The 21,464-nt window shown below is 45.4% G+C and overlaps 2 protein-coding genes across 9 annotated transcripts in view; one reads left to right on the top strand and one right to left on the bottom strand.

Annotated features, from left to right (window-relative positions):
- Window positions 1–19,432, top strand: part of LOC142390433 (immunoglobulin superfamily member 21-like) — a 39,603-nt gene extending 20,171 nt beyond the window's left edge. The window contains exons 8-10 of the mRNA XM_075475849.1: window positions 8,491–8,683; window positions 8,761–8,799; window positions 17,806–19,432. Of these exons, the coding sequence (XP_075331964.1) occupies window positions 8,491–8,683; window positions 8,761–8,799; window positions 17,806–17,885 (312 nt within the window). The 3' untranslated portion in view covers window positions 17,886–19,432. The remainder of the gene's footprint in view (window positions 1–8,490; window positions 8,684–8,760; window positions 8,800–17,805) is intronic.
- Window positions 19,405–21,464, bottom strand: part of vps13d (vacuolar protein sorting 13 homolog D) — a 107,854-nt gene continuing 105,794 nt past the window's right edge. For all 8 annotated transcript variants that reach the window (XM_075475433.1, XM_075475434.1, XM_075475438.1 and 5 more), the window contains 2 exons: window positions 21,202–21,442; window positions 19,405–20,668 (listed from right to left, as the gene is read on the bottom strand). In XM_075475433.1, coding sequence (XP_075331548.1) covers window positions 20,537–20,668; window positions 21,202–21,442 — 373 coding nt within the window. In that variant the 3' untranslated portion in view covers window positions 19,405–20,536. The remainder of the gene's footprint in view (window positions 20,669–21,201; window positions 21,443–21,464) is intronic.

The raw sequence follows: 21,464 nt of genomic DNA, 5'->3' as shown, positions 1-21,464 counted from the left end.
AGTCCAAAAACAAAGAAGAAATCATGTTTAAGCACCTTTGTGTTCAAGAGGGCTTCAGCGGGCAATCTGGGATCAATTTAAAGGTCTGGAGCGCCACTTCATCAGAACTTAAGAAGGTTCACAGAAGGCAAGTTCACCCAAGCATAGAGCTCAAAGAAAACTAGAAAGCTGCAAGCAGCTGTGAGCGGGACAGAGGTGTGCGTACGTTGGGATGTGCGTACGTTGGGGCATGCGCTGGACGCTGGAGCTGCAGCTCTGCCCACACGCACGATACCCTCTGCGTATGTATGAGCACATAATAACCCCAATGCGGAGGGGTTTTTGAAAATTTCTAGTGGGCGCCACTGAGCCATTTATCTCCGCCCACACACGATACCCTTTACATACGTACGAGGTCAACACGGTGGACGTTAGTGCCAAGTTTCATGATCTTGCGATGATGATAAGGCTTTGAAATCACAAACGCCATCACACAATTTTCACCGCCTGGCTGTGCCCACACCGTTCAGAGTTTGGAAAAGTTTCACCATGATTTTTTTCCACCATCTCTTAAGAGTAACCTGGCTAAGTTTGGAGCTGTTACCATGGAATCTGTAGGAGGAGTTTGATCAAATGCGAGGTGTGGAGAAAAAAAAAGACGTTTAAAACCACCAGCAGGTGGCGCTATAGGTGGATGTCACTATTTTATATGTACGCATTCAGGCTGGGTCCAGCATTCACCGTATGAAGTTTGGGACAGATTGGATAATGTATGTGGAAGTTATAAGCGACTTAATTTTTCATGGTGAGTCATAAATTTGAGGCGTCGCCACGGCCACGCCCTTTAAGTTTTGAAAAAGTTTCTCCATGAATTTTTCCCCCCATGTCTTAAGAGTAACCTGGTCAAGTTTGAAGTCTGTAGCATCAAATCTGTAGGACAAGTTCGATCTTATGCAAGGCGTGGAATCGGCTAAAAACTGCACGAAAACGCACTTTCCATCCAAAATGGCCGCCTTCCTGTGGGCGTGGTACCATGGCGGCCTGAGACTTTTTTGTGCGTCTGGGCATGATGAATGAGTGTACCGAATTTCGTTGTCCCACGCGAAACTAATCCTACTGGCAGGTGGCGCTCGCAAAATTTCATGAGTTTTCCAGCACCTTTTGCAAAGAATAAGAATAACGGAGAAAAAAAATAAAAATAACTAGAAAGCTGCAAGCAGCTGTGAGCGGGACCGAGTGTGCGTACGTTGGGCATGCGCTGGACGCCGTAGTCGCGCAGCTCTGCCCACACGCACGATTCCCATTGCGTACGTACGAGCACACAATAACCCCAATGCGGAGGGGTTTTTGAAAATTTCTAGGGGGCGCCACTGAGCCATTTTGCTCCGCCCACACACAATACCCTTTACATACGTACGAGGTCGTCAGGGTGGACGTGTGTACCAAGTTTCATGACTTTGCGATGATGATAAGGCTTTCATATTACAAACGCCATCACACGATTTTCACCTCTGGCCACGCCCACACCGTTCAGAGTTTGGAAAAGTTTCTCCATGAAGTTTTGCCCCCATGTCTTAAGAGTAACCTGGCCAAGTTTGAAGATTTTAGCATGAAATATGTAGGAGGAGTTTGATCAAATAAGAGGTGTGGAAAAAAATGAAGTTTCCAACCACCATTAGGTGGCGCTGTAGGTGGATATCACTTTTTTATATGTGCACGTTCAGGCTGGGTCCAGCATTCACCGTATGAAGTTTGGGACAGATTGGATAATGTATGTAGGAGTTATAAGCGACTTAATTTTTAGTGGCGAGTGATGGCGAGTCATCAAACTTTGAGGCGTCGCCACGGCCACGCCCTTTCAGTTTTGAAAAAGTTTCTCCATGAATTTCCCCCCCCATGTCTTAAGAGTAACCTGGCCAAGTTTGAAGTCTGTAGCATTAAATCTGTAGGACAAGTTCGATCTTATGCAAGGCTTGGAATCGGTCAAAAATGGCACGAAAACGCACCTTCCATCAAAAATGGCCGCCTTCCTGTGGGCTTGGGACCATGGCACCATGAGACTTTTTTGTGCGTCTGGGCATGATGAATGAGTGTACCGATTTTCGTTGTCCCACGTGAAAGTAAGCCCAATGCGGGGACCATTTTTTAGCATTATAGGGGGCGCTACAGAGTCAATGAGCGACTCCCAAAAATATAACGTTTAGATTCTTTCATGTCGTCGACTGGCAGGTGGCGCTCGCAAAATTTCATGAGTTTTCGAGCACCTTTTGCAAAGAATAAGAAAGAATAACGGAGGAGGAGAAAAATAATAATCCTTACAGATACAATAGGGTCCTTGCAGTTTCACTGCTCGGTCCCTAATAATCCTTACAGATACAATAGGGTCCTTGCAGTTTCACTGCTCGGTCCCTAATAATAATAATCCTTACAGATACAATAGGGTCCTTGCAGTTTCACTGCTCGGTCCCTAATAATAACTAGAAAGCTGCAAGCAGCTGTATGCGGGACCGAGATGGCGTACGTTGGGATGTGCGTACGTTGGGGCATGCGCTGGACGCTGGAGCTGCAGCTCTGCCCACACGCACGATACCCTCTGCGTACGTACGAGCACATAATAACCCCAATGCGTAGGGGTTTTTGAAAATTTCTAGGGGGCGCCACTGAGCCATTTAGCTTTCCCCACACACAATACCCTTTACATACGTACGAGGTCATCAGGTTGGACGTGTGTGCCAAGTTTCACAAACTTGAGATGATGAAAAGGCTTTCAAATCACAAACGCCATTACACGATTGTCACCGCCTAGCCACGCCCACACCGTTCAGAGTTTTGAAAAGTTTCTCAATGAATTTTTCCTCCCGTGTCTTAAGAGTAACCTGGCCAAGTTTGAAGATTTTAGCATGAAATATGTAGGAGGAGTTTGAAAAATGCGAGTTTTGGGAAAAAAAGGACGTTTCCGATCACCAGCAGGTGGCGCTATGGGTGGATGTTACTATGTTATATGTGCGCGTTCAGAATGGGTCCAGCATTCACCGTATGAAGTTTGGGACAGATTGGATAATGTATGTGGGAGTTATAAGCGACTTAATTTTTTTTGGCACGTCATAAATTTGAGGCGTCACCATGGCCACACCCTTTAAGTTTTGAAAAAGTTGGCCAATGATTTTTTCGGCCCATGTCCTAAGAGTAGCCTGGCCAAGTTTGAATCATTTAGCATTAAATATGTAGGAGGAGTTTGATCAAATGCGAGGTGTGGAAAAAAAAAGATATTTCCAACCACCAGCAGGTGGCGCTATAGGTGGATGTCACTATTTTATAGGTGCGCGTTCAGGCTGGGTCCAGCAATCACCGTATGAAGTTTGGGACAGATTGGATTATGTATGTGGAAGTTATAAGCGACTTAATTTTTTGTGGCGAGTGATGGCGAGTCATCAAACTTTGAGGCGTCGCCACAGCCACGCCCTTTAAGTTTTGAAAAAGTTGGCCAATGAATTTTTCCCCCCATGTCTTAAGAGTAACCTGGCCAAGTTTGAAGTCTGTAGCATCAAATCTGTAGGATAAGTTCGATCTTATGCAAGGCGTGGAATCGGTCAAAAATGGCACGAAAACGCACTTTCCATCCAAAATGGCCGCCTTCCTGTGGACGGGGCACATTGGCGGCCTGAGACTTTTTTGTGCGTCTGGGCATGATGAATGAGTGTACCGAATTTCGTCGTCCTCCGCGAAACTAACCCCATTGCGGGCACCATTTTTAACCATCGTAGGGGGCGCTACAGAGTCAATGAGCGACTCCAAAAAATATAAAGTTTAGATTCTTTCATGTCGTCGACTGGCAGGTGGCGCTCGCAAAATTTCCTGAGTTTTTGCATACCTTTTGCAAAGAATAAGAATAACGGAGGAGAAAAAAAAAATAACTAGAAAGCTGCAAGCAGCTGTATGCGGGACCGAGGTGTGCGTACGTTGGGATGTGCGTACGTTGGGATGTGCGTACGTTGGGGCATGCACTTGACGCTGGAGCTGCAGCTCTGCCCACACGCACGATACCCTCTGCGTACGTACGAGCACATGAAAACCCCATTGCGGAGGGGTTTTTGAAAATTTCTAGGGTGCGCCACTGAGCCATTTTGCTCCGCATACACACGATACCCTTTACATACGTACGAGGTCGACACGGTTGATGTGTGTGCCAAGATTCATAACCTTGAGATGATGATAAGGCTTTCAAATCACAAATGCCATCACATGATTTTCACCACCTGGCCACACCCATACCTTTCAGAGTTTGGAAAAGTTTCTCAATGAATTTTTCCTCCCGTGTCTTAAGAGTAACCTGGCCAAGTTTGAAGATTTTAGCATGAAATATGTAGGAGGAGTTCGAAAAATGCGAGTTTTGGGGAAAAAAAGACGTTTCCAACGACCAGCAGGTGGCGCTGTAGGTGGATATCACTATTTTATATGTGCGCGTTCAGGCTGGGTCCAGCAGTCACCGTATGAAGTTTGGGACAGATTGGATAATGTATGTGGAAGTTATAAGCAATTAAATTTTTTGTGGCAAGTCATAAATTTGAGGCGTCGCCATGGCCACGCCGTTTGATGTTTGAAAAAGTTGTTCAATCAATGTTTCCCCCCATGTCTTAAGAGTAACCTGGCCAAGTTTGAAGCTTGTAGCATTAAATCTGTAGGACGAGTTAGATCAAATGCGAGGTGTGGGAACAAAAAGACGTTTCCAACCACCAGCAGGTGGCGCTACAGGAAAATGTCACTATGATAATATGGACGCGTTCTGGCTGGGTCCAGCATTCACCGTATGGAGTTTGGGTCAGATTGGATAATGTATGTGGGAGTTATAAGCGACTTAATTTTTTGTGGCGAGTGATGGCGAGTCATCAAACTTTGAGGCATCGCCACGGCCACGCCCTTTAAGTTTTGAAAAAGTTGGCCAATTATTTTTTTCCCCCATGTCTTAAAAGTAACTTGGCCAAGATTGAAGCTTGTAGCATTAAATCTGTAGGAGGAGTTTGATAAAATAAGAGGTGTGGAAAAAAAAGACGTTTCCGATCACCAGCAGGTGGCGCTGTAGGTGGATATCACTATTTTATATGTACGCGTTCAGGCTGGGTCCAGCAATCACCGTATGAAGTTTGGGACAGATTGGATAATGTATGTGGGAGTTATAAGCGACTTAATTTTTCATAGCGAGTCATAAATTTGAGGCGTCGCCATGGCCACGCCCTTTGAGGTTTGAAAAAGTGTCTCCATGATTCCTTCCCCCCATGTCTTAACAGTAATCTGGGCAAGTTTGGAGCTGTTACCATTAAATTTGTAGGAGGAGTTCGATCAAATGCGAGGTGTGGAAAAAATAAGACGTTTCCGACCACCATTAGGTGGCGCTGCAGGTGGATATCACTATTTTATGTGTGCGCGTTCAGGCTGGGTCCAGCATTCACCGTATGAAGTTTGGGACAGATTGGATAATGTATGTGGAAGTTATAAGCAACTTAATTTTTTGTGGCGAGTGATGGCGAGTCATCGAACTTTGAGGCGTCGCCATGGCCACGCCCTTTAAGTTTTGAAAAAGTTTCCCCATGAATTTTTCCCCCCCATGTCTTAAGAGTAACCTGGCCAAGTTTGAAGTCTGTAGCATTAAATCTGTAGGACAAGTTCGATCTTAAGCAAGGCGTGGAATCGGTCAAAAATGGCACGAAAACGCACTTTCCATCCAAAATGGCCGCCTTCCTGTGGACGTGGGACCATGGCGGCATGAGACTTTTTTTTGCGTCTGGGCATGATGAATGAGTGTACCGAATTTCGTCGTCCCATGCGAAACTAATCCTATTAAGGGGACCATTTTTAAGCATTATAGGGGGCGCTACAGAGCCAATGAGCAACTCCCAAAAATATAAAGTTTAGATTCTTTCATGTCGTCGACTGGCAGGTGGCGCTCGCAAAATTTCCTGAGTTTTCGCATACCTTTTGCAAAGAATCGGAATAATAATAATAAACCTTACAGATACAATAGGGACCGAGCAGTTTCACTGCTCGGTCCCTAAAAATAACCAAGTGGGACATCGCTCAGAGATAAACTTACTGAACCCTTACAGTTACAATATTTCTATGTCTCACAATCATGGCCATGAATGCTGTTACGGGGTAACAATAAAGTGTCCCGAGCTGAGGAAATAAAACAATGAGAACGGATGGCTGATGTTAAATGGTTATTTATTGGAAAAGAAAAGTAATACTATTCCACCAAAACCTAGAAGAAAAGCACAATCCCAACAGAACCTGCTGAGGACAAACAAGAAACTAAAGGCGCTAGCATGGTTGCCGCGTCTGTCACGGCGGTGTCGCACCGTGACGTCAAAATGGCGTTTCAGGCCTGGCGCTGCCCTTGAACAGACGGCGCAGCGCGTTGTCGTGCACCAGTCGATTTTTGTAACTTGGCAGCGCCACCAACGAAAAACCGGATGGACCGATGTGAGACCGGCTCAGTCAGGAGGTGCGTTTGTACAGGCAGCTGTACGAAACTGCAGTGAAGCAGCACAGGGAGCACGTAAACTCCCAAAACTGGTGCACAGAGATTGGCAGAACTTTGGGGAAAGAGGGAGAGTTCTGTAAGAATGTTGATGCCGGGGGCTTCAAACCTTCACCTCTATTAACTGAATTAAAAACTTAAAATGATCTGAAAACTGCAGCAGTATCATTAATTACAGTATTCCTGCTCTTGACAGCGGCATTGTTTTCTTCTCCACTTTCGTGGTTGTAGAGTAGCGGTAACCTTAACGTAGCAGCGACACCTCTGTGACGGAGAAGATTGCAACTACTGGCGCATCGACCTGCGCCACTATACATGGCGGGCACGAAATCGTGACGTCATCAACACCGCTCGCGCTAGCAGACGCGGCAACCATGCTAGAGGCTTAAGTGATTAACAGACCAACCAAACCCAAAGTCAAACTGTCACCGTCCTTCCACTGAAAGAGTTACGCTACAGACACTCTGCACAAGCTACTGCAACAACACTCCAACAATAGCTGGCCTCACCGGCCCCACCGGCCCCCGGGTTGCATCTTCCACCTGTTTTTAAAAGCAGTCCAGCTGATTAAACCCAGTCACTCACAGCTGGGACAACTCTCCTGGCTGCAGCCCTAACACACACACACACACGCGCGCGCACACACACACACACGCACACACACACACACGCGCACGCACATACGCGCGCACACACACACGCACACACACACACACACACACGCACACACGCGCGCACACACACGCACACACACACACGCGCGCACACTCACACACACGCGCACGCACATACGCGCGCACACACACACGCGCGCACACACACACGCACACACGCACGCACACACACGCGCACGCACGCGCACACACAGACACACGCGCGCACACACGTGCACGCACGCATGCATGCACGCGCGCACACACACGCGCACACCCGTGCGCACACACACACGCGCGCACACGCACGCACGCACACGCACACACACACACACACACACACACATGCACACGCACACGCGCGCGCACATACACACACACACACACACCCTTGGGTGGTAACACTATGGTATAAGATCACATTGCTCCACAAGCCCAGCCACTTACATTTTCTCTTTTTTGGCCCAATTTGTGAATAAGATTTGCACCTGAATAATGTTCAAAATGCTTAAAGGTTGTGGCAGTTTGATAAAGAAGCCAAGGGGACTGATCCTGGGGGTGGTCCTATGTCCCTGCACAGCTGTTCAGATATGATCCCCTCTGAGGATTTCCCAGCAGTGAAGATAAGGGCAACCAGCCTATAAAGGTTTGGACGAGACATTTAAGAACCTGGGATGGCATTAGCTTAGCATTAGCTAAGCATTAGCTTAGCATTAGCTTAGCTCCTCTGTATGTATGTTAGCTGAAGGAGCTGATGCCAGGCCACAGAGTAAGTACTGAGCCTGTCCTCCTTAAAGACATGGTTGGTAATCCTGTTCAGAAACACATTTTGTAATACTGGGTGAAATGGTCCATCTATCCTGAGAGAAATCTATACAAGATGTATTTAGAAAAAGGGACGAAAATAATCAGACCTCTGTGGCAGCTGCAGGACTGAGAAAAAGCTGACCAATCCGAGATCAGCGTCCCGCTGATCTCGGATTGGTCGCCTACAAAAAACCAATCAGATGCCTCTGCTTTCTGCCTACGCCCCCCTCTGCCGGCTCCCTGCTCCATGTGCGCATGCGGTTCTACCGGCTTTGGATGAAGCACTGACGGAATGGGGAGGGGGGGGTGGAGCTTAGAGGAGGGGACACTTTCGAATCTTGCTAGCTCTCTTGCTAGCTCTCTAGGATTACCTACCATAGCTTTAAAGCCTATGTTTGACACAGTGCATTTCTGATGGCTGTGGTGGTCAGTGAGGTTCACAACGGCTGATAAACACTTCTTTTTGGGCCATGCCCCCCCCCCCGTTGTTCTCTGCTCACAAACATGTTTCCACAGACCGAGGTCTTCCCTGAGCCCATGTACACATGGACCAAGGTGGGTGGGAGTTTCCTGGATGGCAGAGAGAAGCATGACGGGAGGGAGCTGGTGCTGGACAGAGTTCCTGCTGAGCTGAATGGCTCCATGTTCCGCTGCACAGCCCAGAACCCGCTGGGCTCCACAGACACTCACACCCGCCTCATTGTGTTCGGTGAGTCTGCCTGTTGCATCGTTCTGCCACAGCCCACCATGCACCAGCCCACTAAATGCTTTTACTCTGTGCAACAGAAAACCCAAGACTGAAGAAAGGAAAACAGCTCTACAAAGGTAAGATCAACACACTTCAAATGATTACTAAATGATCAAAGATCCTTTTTGCTCAAATGCTAAAACATCATTCATATTTTCATCAAGTTTATAGAACCTAGTTTATTATTTCAAAATAAGATGTTTGATTTTATGATTTTAAGTCACATGCTTCGTCTTTTATAGGGTAAGAAAAAACAGAAACTCTCATCTTCTTTTATTCCCTTAATTTGATAATAACGCACATGCTGACAAGTTGAAGTTCATTTATTACTCAACAGCAAAATGTTAAACTGAGTTGAATCTCTCTAACACCAGAGGATCTTCACCTTACCATGTAAAGTCAAATGTATTCATACCAACCCAGTCTCACAGAAAAACGTGTAATAGCTACGTTGGTCCACAAGGGGAACGTAGTATTGTCTCAATTTGGCCCCCAAAACTGTGACATTACTACGTTTTATTTGGCCTATTCATTTACTTTGCCTTCCAACCAGGTCACGTGACTATCAAGTTTCCCTCAGCTAAAAAAACAAAATGGCCGACTGTCGGCCTATTTTCTGTGAAAAACATAACATTTTAAGAAAGCATCTGCATTTGTCTGCATTTCGATTTCCAGCGAGAGCTATGCATAATACTTTCATAATCTGCGTTCAGAGAATGTAGAGCATCTTTCGTTTAGTAGTTTCGCCGAAGATTTTATTATCTCCTTAAAAAAACATAAGAATAAAAGGTTTTCTACCGTTGTTAAGGTGGTTGCTATGGACGCTGCAATCTCTTCTTCACCGACATTCCCCATAGTTTCTGTTTATATATATAAAAATCTCTATATTTTTTTAGATATCGCCACACTATATCTGCCAGTGGCTGAGGCACGGCAGCCCGACCAGGACAATGCGAAGGAATTTAGGCTGACGTGAAGGAACAACGATTCTATTGTGTGTAGTTACATATGACACAACAGAACTTCTGTTGTGTATGCATTCTAATATGCTTTACTCTGTTCGTTTGACAGCGGCGGCGGCACTGTAACACCATTCAAAGGATATCTGTTGGAACAGGGAAACACGAGTTAATGACCATAATAATATCACATATACATGAAGAGAGTAAAGTGAGGAAAGGTGTGACAGATGAGGCCCCCCAGCAGTCTAGGCCTATAGCAGCTTAACTATGGGATGTTTCAGGATCACCTGAGCCATCCCTAACTATAAGCTTTATCAAAAAGGAAAGTTTTAAGCCTGGTCTTAAAAGTGGAAAGGGTGTCTGCTTCCCGGACATTTACTGGCAGCTTATTCCACAAGAGAGGGGCCTGATAACTGAAGGCTCTGCCTCCCATTCTACTTTTAGAAACTCTGGGAACCTCAAGTAAACCTGCAGTTTGGGAACGAAGTGCTCTGTTAGGAAAATATCTTACAATGAGATCTTTAAGATATGATGGAGCTCGGTCATTAAGAGCTTTATATGTAAGGAGAAGAATCTTAAATTCTATTCTGAATTTAACAGGGAGCCAATGAAGAGAAGCTAAAACTGGAGAAATATGATCTCTCCTGTTAGTTCTCATCAGAACTCTGGCTGCAGCATTTTGGATCAGCTGGAGGCTTTTCAGAGAATATGTGGGACAGCCCAATAATAAAGAATTACAGTAGTCCAATCTTGAAGTAACAAATGCATGGACTAGTTTTTCTGCATCACTCTGAGACAAGATGTTCCTGATTTTAACAATATTACGAAGGTGAAAGAAGGCAGTCCTAGAAACCTGTTTTATATGCGAGTCAAATGATAAGTTCTGGTCAAAAATAACTCCAAGGTTCCTCACTGTAGAACTAGAAGCCAAGGAAATACCATCTAGAGTAACTATATAGCTAGACAATTTCTCCCTGAAGCGCTCAGGTCCAAAGATAACGACTTCAGTTTTGTCTGAATTTAGAAGCAGACAGTTCTGAGTCATCCAGGTCTTTATGTCTTTAAGACATGCTTGTAGTCTGACCAACCTATTGGGTTCATCTGGTTTTATAGATAAGTACAGCTGAGTATCATCAGCATAGCAATGGAAATTTATGCCATGCTGTCTAATAATGTTACCTAATGGAAGCATGTATAAAGTAAAAAGAATCGGTCCAAGCACAGAACCCTGGGGAACTCCATGACTTACTCTGGTGTGTGAGGAAGATTCTTCATTTACAAGAACAAACTGAAATCTATCAGATAAATATGATTTAAACCAGCCTAATGCAGTTCCTTTAATCCCAATAACATGTTCAAGTCTGTGTAATAAGATACTGTGATCGACCGTATCAAATGCAGCACTGAGATCCAACAGGACAAGCACAGACACAAGTCCGCTATCAGAGGCTAAGAGGAGATCATTGGTAACTTTCAGCAGTGCAGTTTCTGTGCTATGATGCACTCTGAATCCTGACTGAAACTCTTCAAACAGATTATTTCTGTGTAAGTGATCACAAAGCTGAGCTGCAACTATTTTTTCAAGAACTTTAGACATAAAAGGGAGATTGGATATAGGTCTATAATGAGCCAACACTTCTGAATCAAGAGTAGGTTTTTTAAGTAAAGGTTTAATTACAGCAACCTTAAAAGTCTGAGGTACATATCCTGTCAACAAAGACAGATTGATCAAATCCAATATGGAAGTGTTGATTAATAGGAAAACCTCCTTGAACAGTCTGGTTGGGATTGGGTCTAAAACACAAGTTGATGGTTTAGAAGAGACTATTGCTGTTGTTAGTTCAGAGAGATCAACTGGGCAGAAGCCGTCTAAATACAAATCAGGTTCTAAAGATACTTCTAAAGCTGCTGTACTTGATGATACATCACTGATAATAGTGGGAAGGACTCCATCAATCTTCTCTCTGATAGAAACAATTTTATTAATAAAGAAGCTCATGAAATCATCACTGCTGAGAGTTAAAGGAATACCTGGCTCAGCAGAGCTCGGACTCTTAGTCAGACTGGCTACAGCGCTGAAGAGAAACCTGGGATTGTTCTTATTCTCTTCTATCAATGATGAATAATAAGCAGTTCTAGCTTTACGAAGGGCTTTCTTATACATTGTTAAACTATCAGGTTGCCAGATCTCGTTCCCGTCTTTTACGTTTAGCTTGCCTGGTAGCTATTGTAGCAGTGTGGTTGTTGACCCAATAGAGGCGGACTGGTCACGTAATGCGTAAAAAACGCAGGTACTAGCGAACCTGGCAACCACTCCGAGCTGCTTAAAGAGCTACTTACCAAAAAACATGACTCCTATTTATGTATTTATCATTTAGATTTTACATCTTAAATGTGTTGGCAAACCACTTTTAGTGATTTACATCACATCGACTGGTTGTCGTCTTAAGCCGACATAAACATACATATGTCTATCTGGTTATATGTGTATCTGATTTGATGGAAGAAGTTGGGCTGATTAATATAGGGATGAAAGAGTAGTAGTATTATAGTAGTGATTATAGCGGACAAATAACATACACACACACATATGTCTGTCTTTACAGAAGATGTACTGCAGGGACAGAAGATGTATTGCAGGGGCAGAAGATGTACTGCAGGGGCAGAAGATGTATTGCAGGGGCAGAAGATGTACTGCAGGGGCAGAAGATGTATTGCAGGGGCAGAAGATGTACTGCAGGGGCAGAAGATGTATTGCAGGGGCAGAAGATGTACTGCAGGGGCAGAAGATGTACTGCAGGGGCAGAAGATGTATTGCAGGGGCAGAAGATGTACTGCAGGGGCAGAAGATGTATTGCAGGGGCAGAAGATGTGCTGCAGGGGCAGAAGATGTACTGCAGGGGCAGAAGATGTGCTGCAGGGGCAGAAGATGTGCTGCAGGGGCAGAAGATGTACTGCAGGGGCAGAAGATGTGCTGCAGGGGCAGAAGATGTGCTGCAGGGGCAGAAGATGTACTGCAGGGGCAGAAGATGTACTGCAGGGGCAGAAGATGTGCTGCAGGGGCAGAAGATGTACTGCAGGGGCAGAAGATGTGCTGCAGGGGCAGAAGATATACTGCAGGGGCAGAAGATGTACTGCAGGGGCAGAAGATGTACTGCAGGGGCAGGGTAGGATAATTGAGGTGCTGAGGGGGCTACCTGTTGAAGAATAATCTTTATGGTTATTATTTATCATTTTTGTGAAGTGAGTGCCCTGCCGTGGGTGTATGGGATGTTGACATGCCCATGCCCAGGGGCCCATTGTCACCCACCTATGAGTAAAATAAACTCTACACTAGCCCAAATCCAAAATTATGAACATGATTAGGAAAATCATCAATACCTTAAAGGTTCTTTCTGACCAAAAATGAAAAAAAAATCCAGACTTTATTTCATCCAGGCTGGACAATCAAATGGTCTTAGAACCCACACCTGAAAGAAGCTTACACCAAACACAGGTGAAACTTTGTTTTAGGACAAAATGAAAGACATTTTTTAAATGACCTTGACCTGGTGAGTAACATATGTCAGTGTGAAGATTATAAATCAGTCCTGCCTTGAAATATTGACCTCTGAACGTTGACCTCAGTGCAATTTAGAAGGCTTGTTGATCATTAACAGAAGAGGTTACAGATATGGGACCAACTGTTATAGAGAGCTCTTGACTTCAGCTATGTGACTATACCCATATGGATATGACCACCAAGTGGGGGCGCTATCAAATATGGTAAAAAATAATTTTCACCAATTTCACAATTGCAAAGTAGCGTTTTAAAAATATCAAATATCTAGTGCAGCCGAATTAGTAATTACACTTCATCTCGATGATCAATACAAAGAAAATTTAAATAAATTTACCTCAGATACTTTTAGAGCCGCACCATGTAACATCATACAAAATCAACCCCGTACTCGTAGGTTTGCAAAGAAGGGTTATTAATAAAGTCGCAAAAAGATAGATTATACGTATATATTTTGTGCGTATGATATATTTATGATGAATATATTATGAGAGATACACGTTTGGTCAATAAAGTTGAAAAACCAAAGAAAAGCACATGCCTGATAACAGGTCTTCTCCCCCAGCCTTATAAAAGAGCCTTTTACACCACTCTGTTCTCCCTCTGGCTCACTGAAATAATTAATATAACTGATAGAAATGGTTGATAATGTATTATCAACCATTTCTATTATGAGGACACTATTACTATGTGGCTATATATATATATATATATATATATATACATATATATATATATATATACATTTTTTGGTGCAGGTCGGTGAAGTAGAGATAGCAGCGTCCATAGCAACCACCTTAGCAACGGTAGAAAACGTTTTTTTTCTTTAAGATACATCCCTTGTGGTGGCCAATTGTCTGAAGGGGTTCTGTGACTAAGTGTGGCCCCTGTGTGGCCCCTGTGTGGCCCCTGTGTGGCTCCTGTGGTTAAATGCATGTCTGAGCGGCCTGGAGCTGGACACAAACTTAAAGAACCTGGGGAACAGCATAACTAGCTGTTCTTTGTGTGTGTGTGTGTGTGTGTGTGTGTGTGTGTGTGTGTGTGTGTGTGTGCTGATGTTTTTGTCAGCTTTATTATTGTTCGAGAGTGCAGTCTGCCCCTCAAATGACTGATTAGAACTGGACTGGAACCAGCAACTCCTTGCAGATATTTTAGAAACTGTGCTGCTTGAGAGGATATTTTTCATACTTCTGAGAAGTTTTAACATCTGTTATCATGAGTCATATTATGAGTTGGTTACAGATGATGTAAACTTTATTTACACAGCACTATTTATACAAAAGCAGCACAAAGTGTTTACATAATGAAATCAATACATACATAAAGTTACACACATCACATCACATAACAACCCCCACCCCCCCCCAAACATGAGCAACAGCAATCAGCCCAGATCAGGGCAGGCCGGCGTCCACACCACAGCCAGGGCTGCAGTGCAGGATCCCCCAGCCACCCCGACCAGGGCGATCCCCACAGCAACGAGCCCACAGACCGAGTAGGCAAAGTCCCTGGTGTGGAAGATCCCTGTGAGGAAAAACACTGGATGAATAAGTGTATAATCAAATAATTAAAAGACAAATATTTAAAATAATAAATGAATAGATCAAAATAAACTAAACTAAACCAACACAAAATAAATAAAGAAATGAATAAAATAAAATCCAGCTTGAGCCTCTTTAAAAACATCAACAGTCTCTGCAGCCCTGAGGTTCTCTGGCAGGCTGTTCCACACATGAGGTCCACAATAGTGGAACAAGGCCTCACCATAAGTTTTAGTTCAACAACTAAAGACTAAAGGCCGGTACCAGAGGACCTCAGGGTCCGCGAGGGCTCATAACTCAAAGACAGATCAGATAAATAAGGCAGCCAAAGACATTTATAAACTACTAAAAGAACCTTAAAATGGCCCAAACTGATGGCCTGAAAAAGATCTCAAATCCCATATGAGTTGAAGATCTCCATGGATACCAAGGAGGAGCAATGTTAAACAAAGTCTTCCCTCGATCCTCACAGGGAATGTGAGAGCAAATAAAATGGACAAGCTTGGAGTGCTCAGGAGGATACAGAAAGGACACCAAGAGTGTAGTATTATGAATGGTATATAGGTGAATATAGTGTACTCTTAACTTCACACCCCAGCTTTGAGATGGTATAGGTCGACAGAGACATTAGCAGCATTGACAAAGCAAAGGTGGAGGTATCCCAGTGCTGTTAACAACAGGTGGTCACTGTGAAGGAGAGGGTCTCTACCAGAGATACTGAACTGTTGGCTGTGGGTTTACATCCATAATGTCTACTGATCTTTGGAGATTTAAACCATGTCGCCTTCTCTGCTACACTTCCAAGGTTTTTGTTGTTGTTGTTTGTTTGTTTTCCAAATAGGAGCCATTGATTGAGCTCTCCAGAACCCATCTAATGCCTAGAAAAATACCCCAAATCTCTGCGTATATAAGGAAGTAATGCTGAGGGAGAGACAGGAGCAAGATGTTGGAAGAGTTGAAGGAGTTGAAACCATCACAAGAATGCAGCGATGTGTGTTTCCCTGAAGCATTGCTGCAGGAGCAGAGTGGACTCCGTCTCCAGACTCCCACCCGAGTGCATTCATAGCTCCCCAACTTCAAACAGAATGTGGACTGTCCTACTAGAGAGAATACAACACTGGACTTCCTGTATGCTAATGTTAATGAGGCCCATCTATAAGAAGAGACGTAACAGACTTACTTCCATCTTCTATAAGTCTGTAATGGAAAGTACAATTTGTTTGTCTGGATCAAAAACTCAAGAAGTGGAGGCTTTCAGGGAGCAAGGTGGACACAGCAAGGACAAAGGACTCTGAAGAGAAGACGGATGGTTTGACAGAGGAGTCAAGGAAGCCATCTATGTTAAACTGGAAGAAGCATCTTTGAACAGAGGAGGTGGTCTCAGGTACCACCTTCCAGCACCTACAGAGCAGCATGGTCTCTCCTCTCCAGGCAGTTTCACAAGCATTCCCAGCCTGGATCCTGTGGCCAGAACTCTCCCTGTCAGGCAGGGAGACAGTTCAGAGGTGGTAATAGCCGCTTTCGGACTGAGTAGTTATAAGAACGCAGTTATCAGAACTGTCCTACTCGAATTTTGTTCTGATAACTGTCCTTCTGTTTCAGTCTGCATTCGCACATGAGTCGGGACCAGGTCGGGACTGATGCGCCGCGCGCAGCCGTCTGCGTCAGTGACGTGGTACGTTAGCCGTTTAGCGCCACATTCAACAACAAAACAGAACCCGTTAAAAGTAAGGAGAGTAGAAAAAACACCACCAAGAAGCTAACATGGAGAGCGGGGAGACAATCACATCAGGCGTCTAATATCGAGGCTGGAAGAGCTCACAGAGAGTCAGGATCAAGCGCAGGCGATACTTTTTCATTTCATGAAGGAAGAAAGGAGAGCAGAGCGCTGCAGACAAAGGAGACAAAGTGTAAGTTTAACTTATTAAACACCCGCCGGTTGTGTCCGTAGCATGACATGGGGCGTAGCTACCGACCACCACACACCTCCGTTAGATGCGTTCTATAGAACCATGAAAAGACCCGACCTCGGAGAAGGAGCTAAATGGTTATAGGAACTGAGGGAGAAAGCCCCGAGTTCCTGTATGTCCGAACACGGGAGAAAACGGCCCCGCGGATTAAAAGGTTATTAGAACTGCCAAAGGTTCCTACAGTCCGAAAGCGGCTATTGACTCTAACAACGTGCACATCGATCAGGGGGGTCAGTGACACATGTGACTGGAACGACCCTCTCTGCTTATCAGCTGATACCCCCCACCATCAAGTTCAGAACTGAAGAAGCCTTTCAGATGAGAGGTGAAACGTCTTCAAGATCCCAGAAGTCCAGTTTCCCTCATTCAAGCTCGTAGAATTGCTAACTATTATTAAAGATCATTATAAATAGATAACAAAACATGATAGAAATCAGCTGGTTGGCGTGTGTTTTTCTGTGATCACCTCCCATGATGATCGAGGGGAACAAATACTTTCAAATTCCTCCTCCTTTTCTACATTTTGTCCCTGCTTTGTATCTTTGAGATCTTTTCAGCTCATCTGGATTTGGGGTCTTACTCCATGCACAACGTTCCAGTTGCCATGGTTACGCACCCTAACAGGTGTGAAACAGAAAGTGCCAGAGTTCCCAACGTAGCAGCACAGAATTGATTATTTTTAAAATCTGCGTTTTCACACAAACAAACTCCTTAGAAAATGTCAGTATACAAAGAAAGGCCCAACGAGCCCAGAGCTGCTGCTGCAGGCGGGGCCGGGGGGCCCCTCATTACGAAAAGGCTCCATCACACACTTTGATTTGATTAAAAGGTGCACACATTTTTCAAAGGTACTTGGAGCAAATAAAAGAAGAGCAAAACAGAAGGTAATAGTGTTTAATGTGTGGCTGAGTTGGACACGGTGAAAATAAACCTCTGAGTGTTTGTTCATGGTGATGAGGGAACGTGATGATCTCTGATGGCTGAGGCAGCAGTGGCAGAAAGCGTTAACATCTGACAGTGAAGAGTTGCATGCTGTCCTGTTTGTGTGCAGCCATCAGCGCAGGTGCCAGTCCGTGCCCCCCCATGTGGAACTCTGCGCTGCTGCTGATCTTCATCTGTGAGCTGACGTGACCCCGGACTCTGCTCCACCACACCCCCAGCACCCCCGGCACCACTGGCACCACCTGCCCCATGCGCCGGCTGCTTACTGATCTTCTGCTCGCAGCTGAACCTGCACCCCACCTCAGCCTCAGGAGCGGAGCCTCATTCTGCTCATTCTGCTCATTCTGCAGCCGACACATGATGGATGCTGGTGGAGAATTCTGCTCCTGCTTGCCTATTGGCTGATCTCAGACCAGGTGATCCTGTTGTAGACACTACATTGAGCAATTATTCTGTGGATTATTTCCTAAAACAACCCACCTGACAGAGGGATGCTCTCATCATTGCCCACCCCCCACTAAGTCTCTGAAGACCATGACAAAGCTGGGATTGTTGTGCCCCCCCCCTCCCCACCAGAGGAGAGTGTGCTGAAAATGTCTGTCTGTCTGTTTAGAGCAACTCAAGACTGATAAAGTGACATGAAAATTGTAAAAAGGTGTCAGAGCTTGCTACTTTGTGTGTTTTTTTCTGATTTTGTTCATATTAGATTTTAAATGTAGCCTTCTGTAGCACTGTAGGTGCTATAAATGAAAAAAGTGCTGCTCTGATGAAGGCCATTGTTAATGAGAATTTAAGGAAGGAACAAATATCGAGGTATCATTCTGACATTTGTCCAGGATGATAGTTGGCTCATGTACTGCTTTAGGCTTCCACAGGCTGATTGATGAAACAACCAACAAACCATGCTGATCGTCAACGGTTCAAAATAAGACTGTATGAGCCAACAAAGGCAGCCTGTTCATCTGTGGAAATAACACTTGCTGCTTTTCTTTCACCAAACTGTCATCGTGAGTAGATGAACGAATTTTATGCCAGAGATAAGGTCCAGGTTTAAAAAAAACCTGAACTTTCCCTTTAATAAGGATTGAAAGTCTATGAAAGAAATCCTAACGACACCTTTCTCTGATGCCAAGAAGGTAAGGACTAATTCACAATAAAACCACTGGGCCTTATTTTCTTCTTCTTCATTCCAACTGGAGGTAAAGATTACAAATGGAACCAGAATAAAGAAGAAGAAACTAGAAACGGGCTTGATTATCAATGGCCAGTGTTTTCAGGTAACACACAGTCAGAGGTGGAGCCTGTCCTTCCAGCACCTAATCCCAGCCGCTGTCGCCCTCTGCTGGCCAGCAGGTAGACTCCAGGTGCCTCAGCCTCATTGTTCACAGCAGGAAGCAGGGAGTGAAGCCGTCTGCAGGCCAGGCCACTGATTCATTTCATGTTGAAGTATTTCTAACTGAAAAGTGTTCATTCTAATCTAAAGCAATGAAATAATGTATAAAGGGGTTGCAGAGCTTCTCCAGCTGCTTCTGTTGTCAGTCACATCAGGAAATACGGATCCTCACGAGTCTTTCCAAACCTTCTGCAGATCGTTTTCACTCGGTTTCATGTGTCCACAGAATGATGAAGGTCTGTTTGTCCAATTGCATTTCAGTTCCTGAACAAGAGATTTCTGCGTATTAAAGAGCAGTCATTCCTGAAGCCCTCCTCAAGTTTGGATTTTAATCTTCAATTCTGACCGAGTCTACACTTTCAAGTCATATCACATACAAGAGCAGATCAAATACGCGTTTTAGCAGAAATTCTGAACCGATGGTGAACTTCAGAGCCGACTGATCCCCTGTGGGAGGACAGGATGATGGAGTGTGGAAATAACAGGAGCCACACACAGTGAGTGCTGCAGTCTGGTGCTTTATTGAGCCAGTGTGAGTCACCAGCTCAGACACGGCTCCGACTGGACCAGAACTGATGCTGCTTCAACACCTGGTTTACAGACAAAACTGGGTTCCTTAAAAAACCTTTTTAAATAGGAGTAGAGCCAGGAGACAGTCTGTGATTGTAAAAGGCAGAGCAGACGGTGGCAGGCAGCTCCTCAGAGTGTGTGTGTGTGTGTGAGTGTGTGAGTGTGTGTGTGTGTGAGTGTGTGAGTGTGCGTGTGAGAGTGCGTGTGTGTGAGTGCGTGTGTGTGAGTGCGTGTGTGTGTGTGCGTGTGTGTGTGTGCGTGTGTGTGTGAGTGTGTGAGTGTGCGTGTGAGAGTGCGTGTGTGTGAGTGCGTGTGTGTGTGTGTGTGTGTGTGTGTGTGAGTGAGTGCGTGTGTGTGTGTGTGTGTGGGTGAGTGTGTGTGTGTGTGTGTGAGAGTGCGTGTGTGTGTGTGTGCGTGTGTGTGTGTGTGCGTGTGTGTGTGTGCGTGTGTGTGTGTGTATACGTGTGCGTGAGTGTGTGTGTGTGTGTGTGTGTATACGTGTGCGTGAGTGTGTGTGTGTGTGCGTGTGTGTGTGTGTGAGAGAGAGGGAGGGGGTGCTGGTCCCTCCCCTCCCTCTGTCAGTGCAACTTTCTCCCTCTATTCATAGTCTCTGATACACAAAATAGAGATGTAAAGGCAGTTTGTTAGAGTTCACATTATCAGCTTCCATCGGTGATCATTAACAGTATATACACATACGCTCTATTTACAGTTCTGTCTCTTCACAAACAGGATATGAGCGCCTGACGCCTTCAGAGGATCAGAGTGCCAGATGTGCTTTGTTCCACATCTGCTCAGTGTGTGCTCCCTTTGCAGCATCCTGTTAAAGCCACGATGCCTGAGAGGAGCCCCCAGACTCCCTTTGGAAAAGTCCAGATCAGGATTCCAGCAGGATGCAGTCCTCGTTCTCACTGGAAGGCAGCATGAGCTGCTGCTCGTAGTACAGACTCTTAGCATAGTTGATTTCCTGAGAGATCTTGATGGCCAGGCTCTCACTCTTCACATGGACCTGTGGAGAAGAGTCCCACGGTTACACCTCTGGGGATCCGACACATGCTTCACATGTACAGAAAGCCTGACAGATCAAAGCCAGATCAGAGCCAGATCAGGGCCAGATCAGGGCCAGATCAGGGCCAGATCAGAGCCAGATCAGAGCCAGATCAGGGCCAGATCAGGGCCAGATCAGAGCCAGATCAGAGCCAGATCAGGGCCAGATCAGGGCCAGATCAGAGCCAGATCAGAGCCAGATCAGGGCCAGATCAGGGCCAGATCAGGGCCAGATCAGAGCCAGATCAGAGCCAGATCAGGGCCAGATCAGGGCCAGATCAGAGCCAGATCAGAGCCAGATCCCAAAGCAAACAGCCCAGACTCCCAGAACAGTGTTTCCCACTCTGAACCATCTGTGGACCACACAACCGTTCACATATTTACTTTGTAACCTTTAATTCTCCAAAAATGAAAAAGCCCTTTTTCCTCTGGAGCTGTACTCAGCTGGTCTATTCCGACCCTCACGTCACATGAGCTCCTCCAATGACAGCTCACCATGGGTTTCTGGTGGGAGGGGCCAGGAATAGCCACCCCACTGCTGGTGGTCTCTGCCTTCTTGGTCAGCTGGACATACACCTTCCCGTGATCCTTAGACACCAGACAGTGGTAGAGGTCGTCGTACTTCACCTCCAGGAAGATGCCCTCACGGTCCACATAGTCCCCCGGCTTCAGGAAGTAGACCACCTTGGAGGAGATGAGGACGCAGTAGCTGTCGATGGGCTCCACAGCGATGAAGCTGCGCAGGAAAAGGGGGTCAG

The sequence above is a fragment of the Odontesthes bonariensis genome, chromosome 10 (genome assembly GCF_027942865.1).
Source record: "Odontesthes bonariensis isolate fOdoBon6 chromosome 10, fOdoBon6.hap1, whole genome shotgun sequence".
Classification (NCBI taxonomy): domain Eukaryota; kingdom Metazoa; phylum Chordata; class Actinopteri; order Atheriniformes; family Atherinopsidae; genus Odontesthes; species Odontesthes bonariensis.
This window is presented reverse-complemented; position numbering and strand designations above follow the sequence as displayed.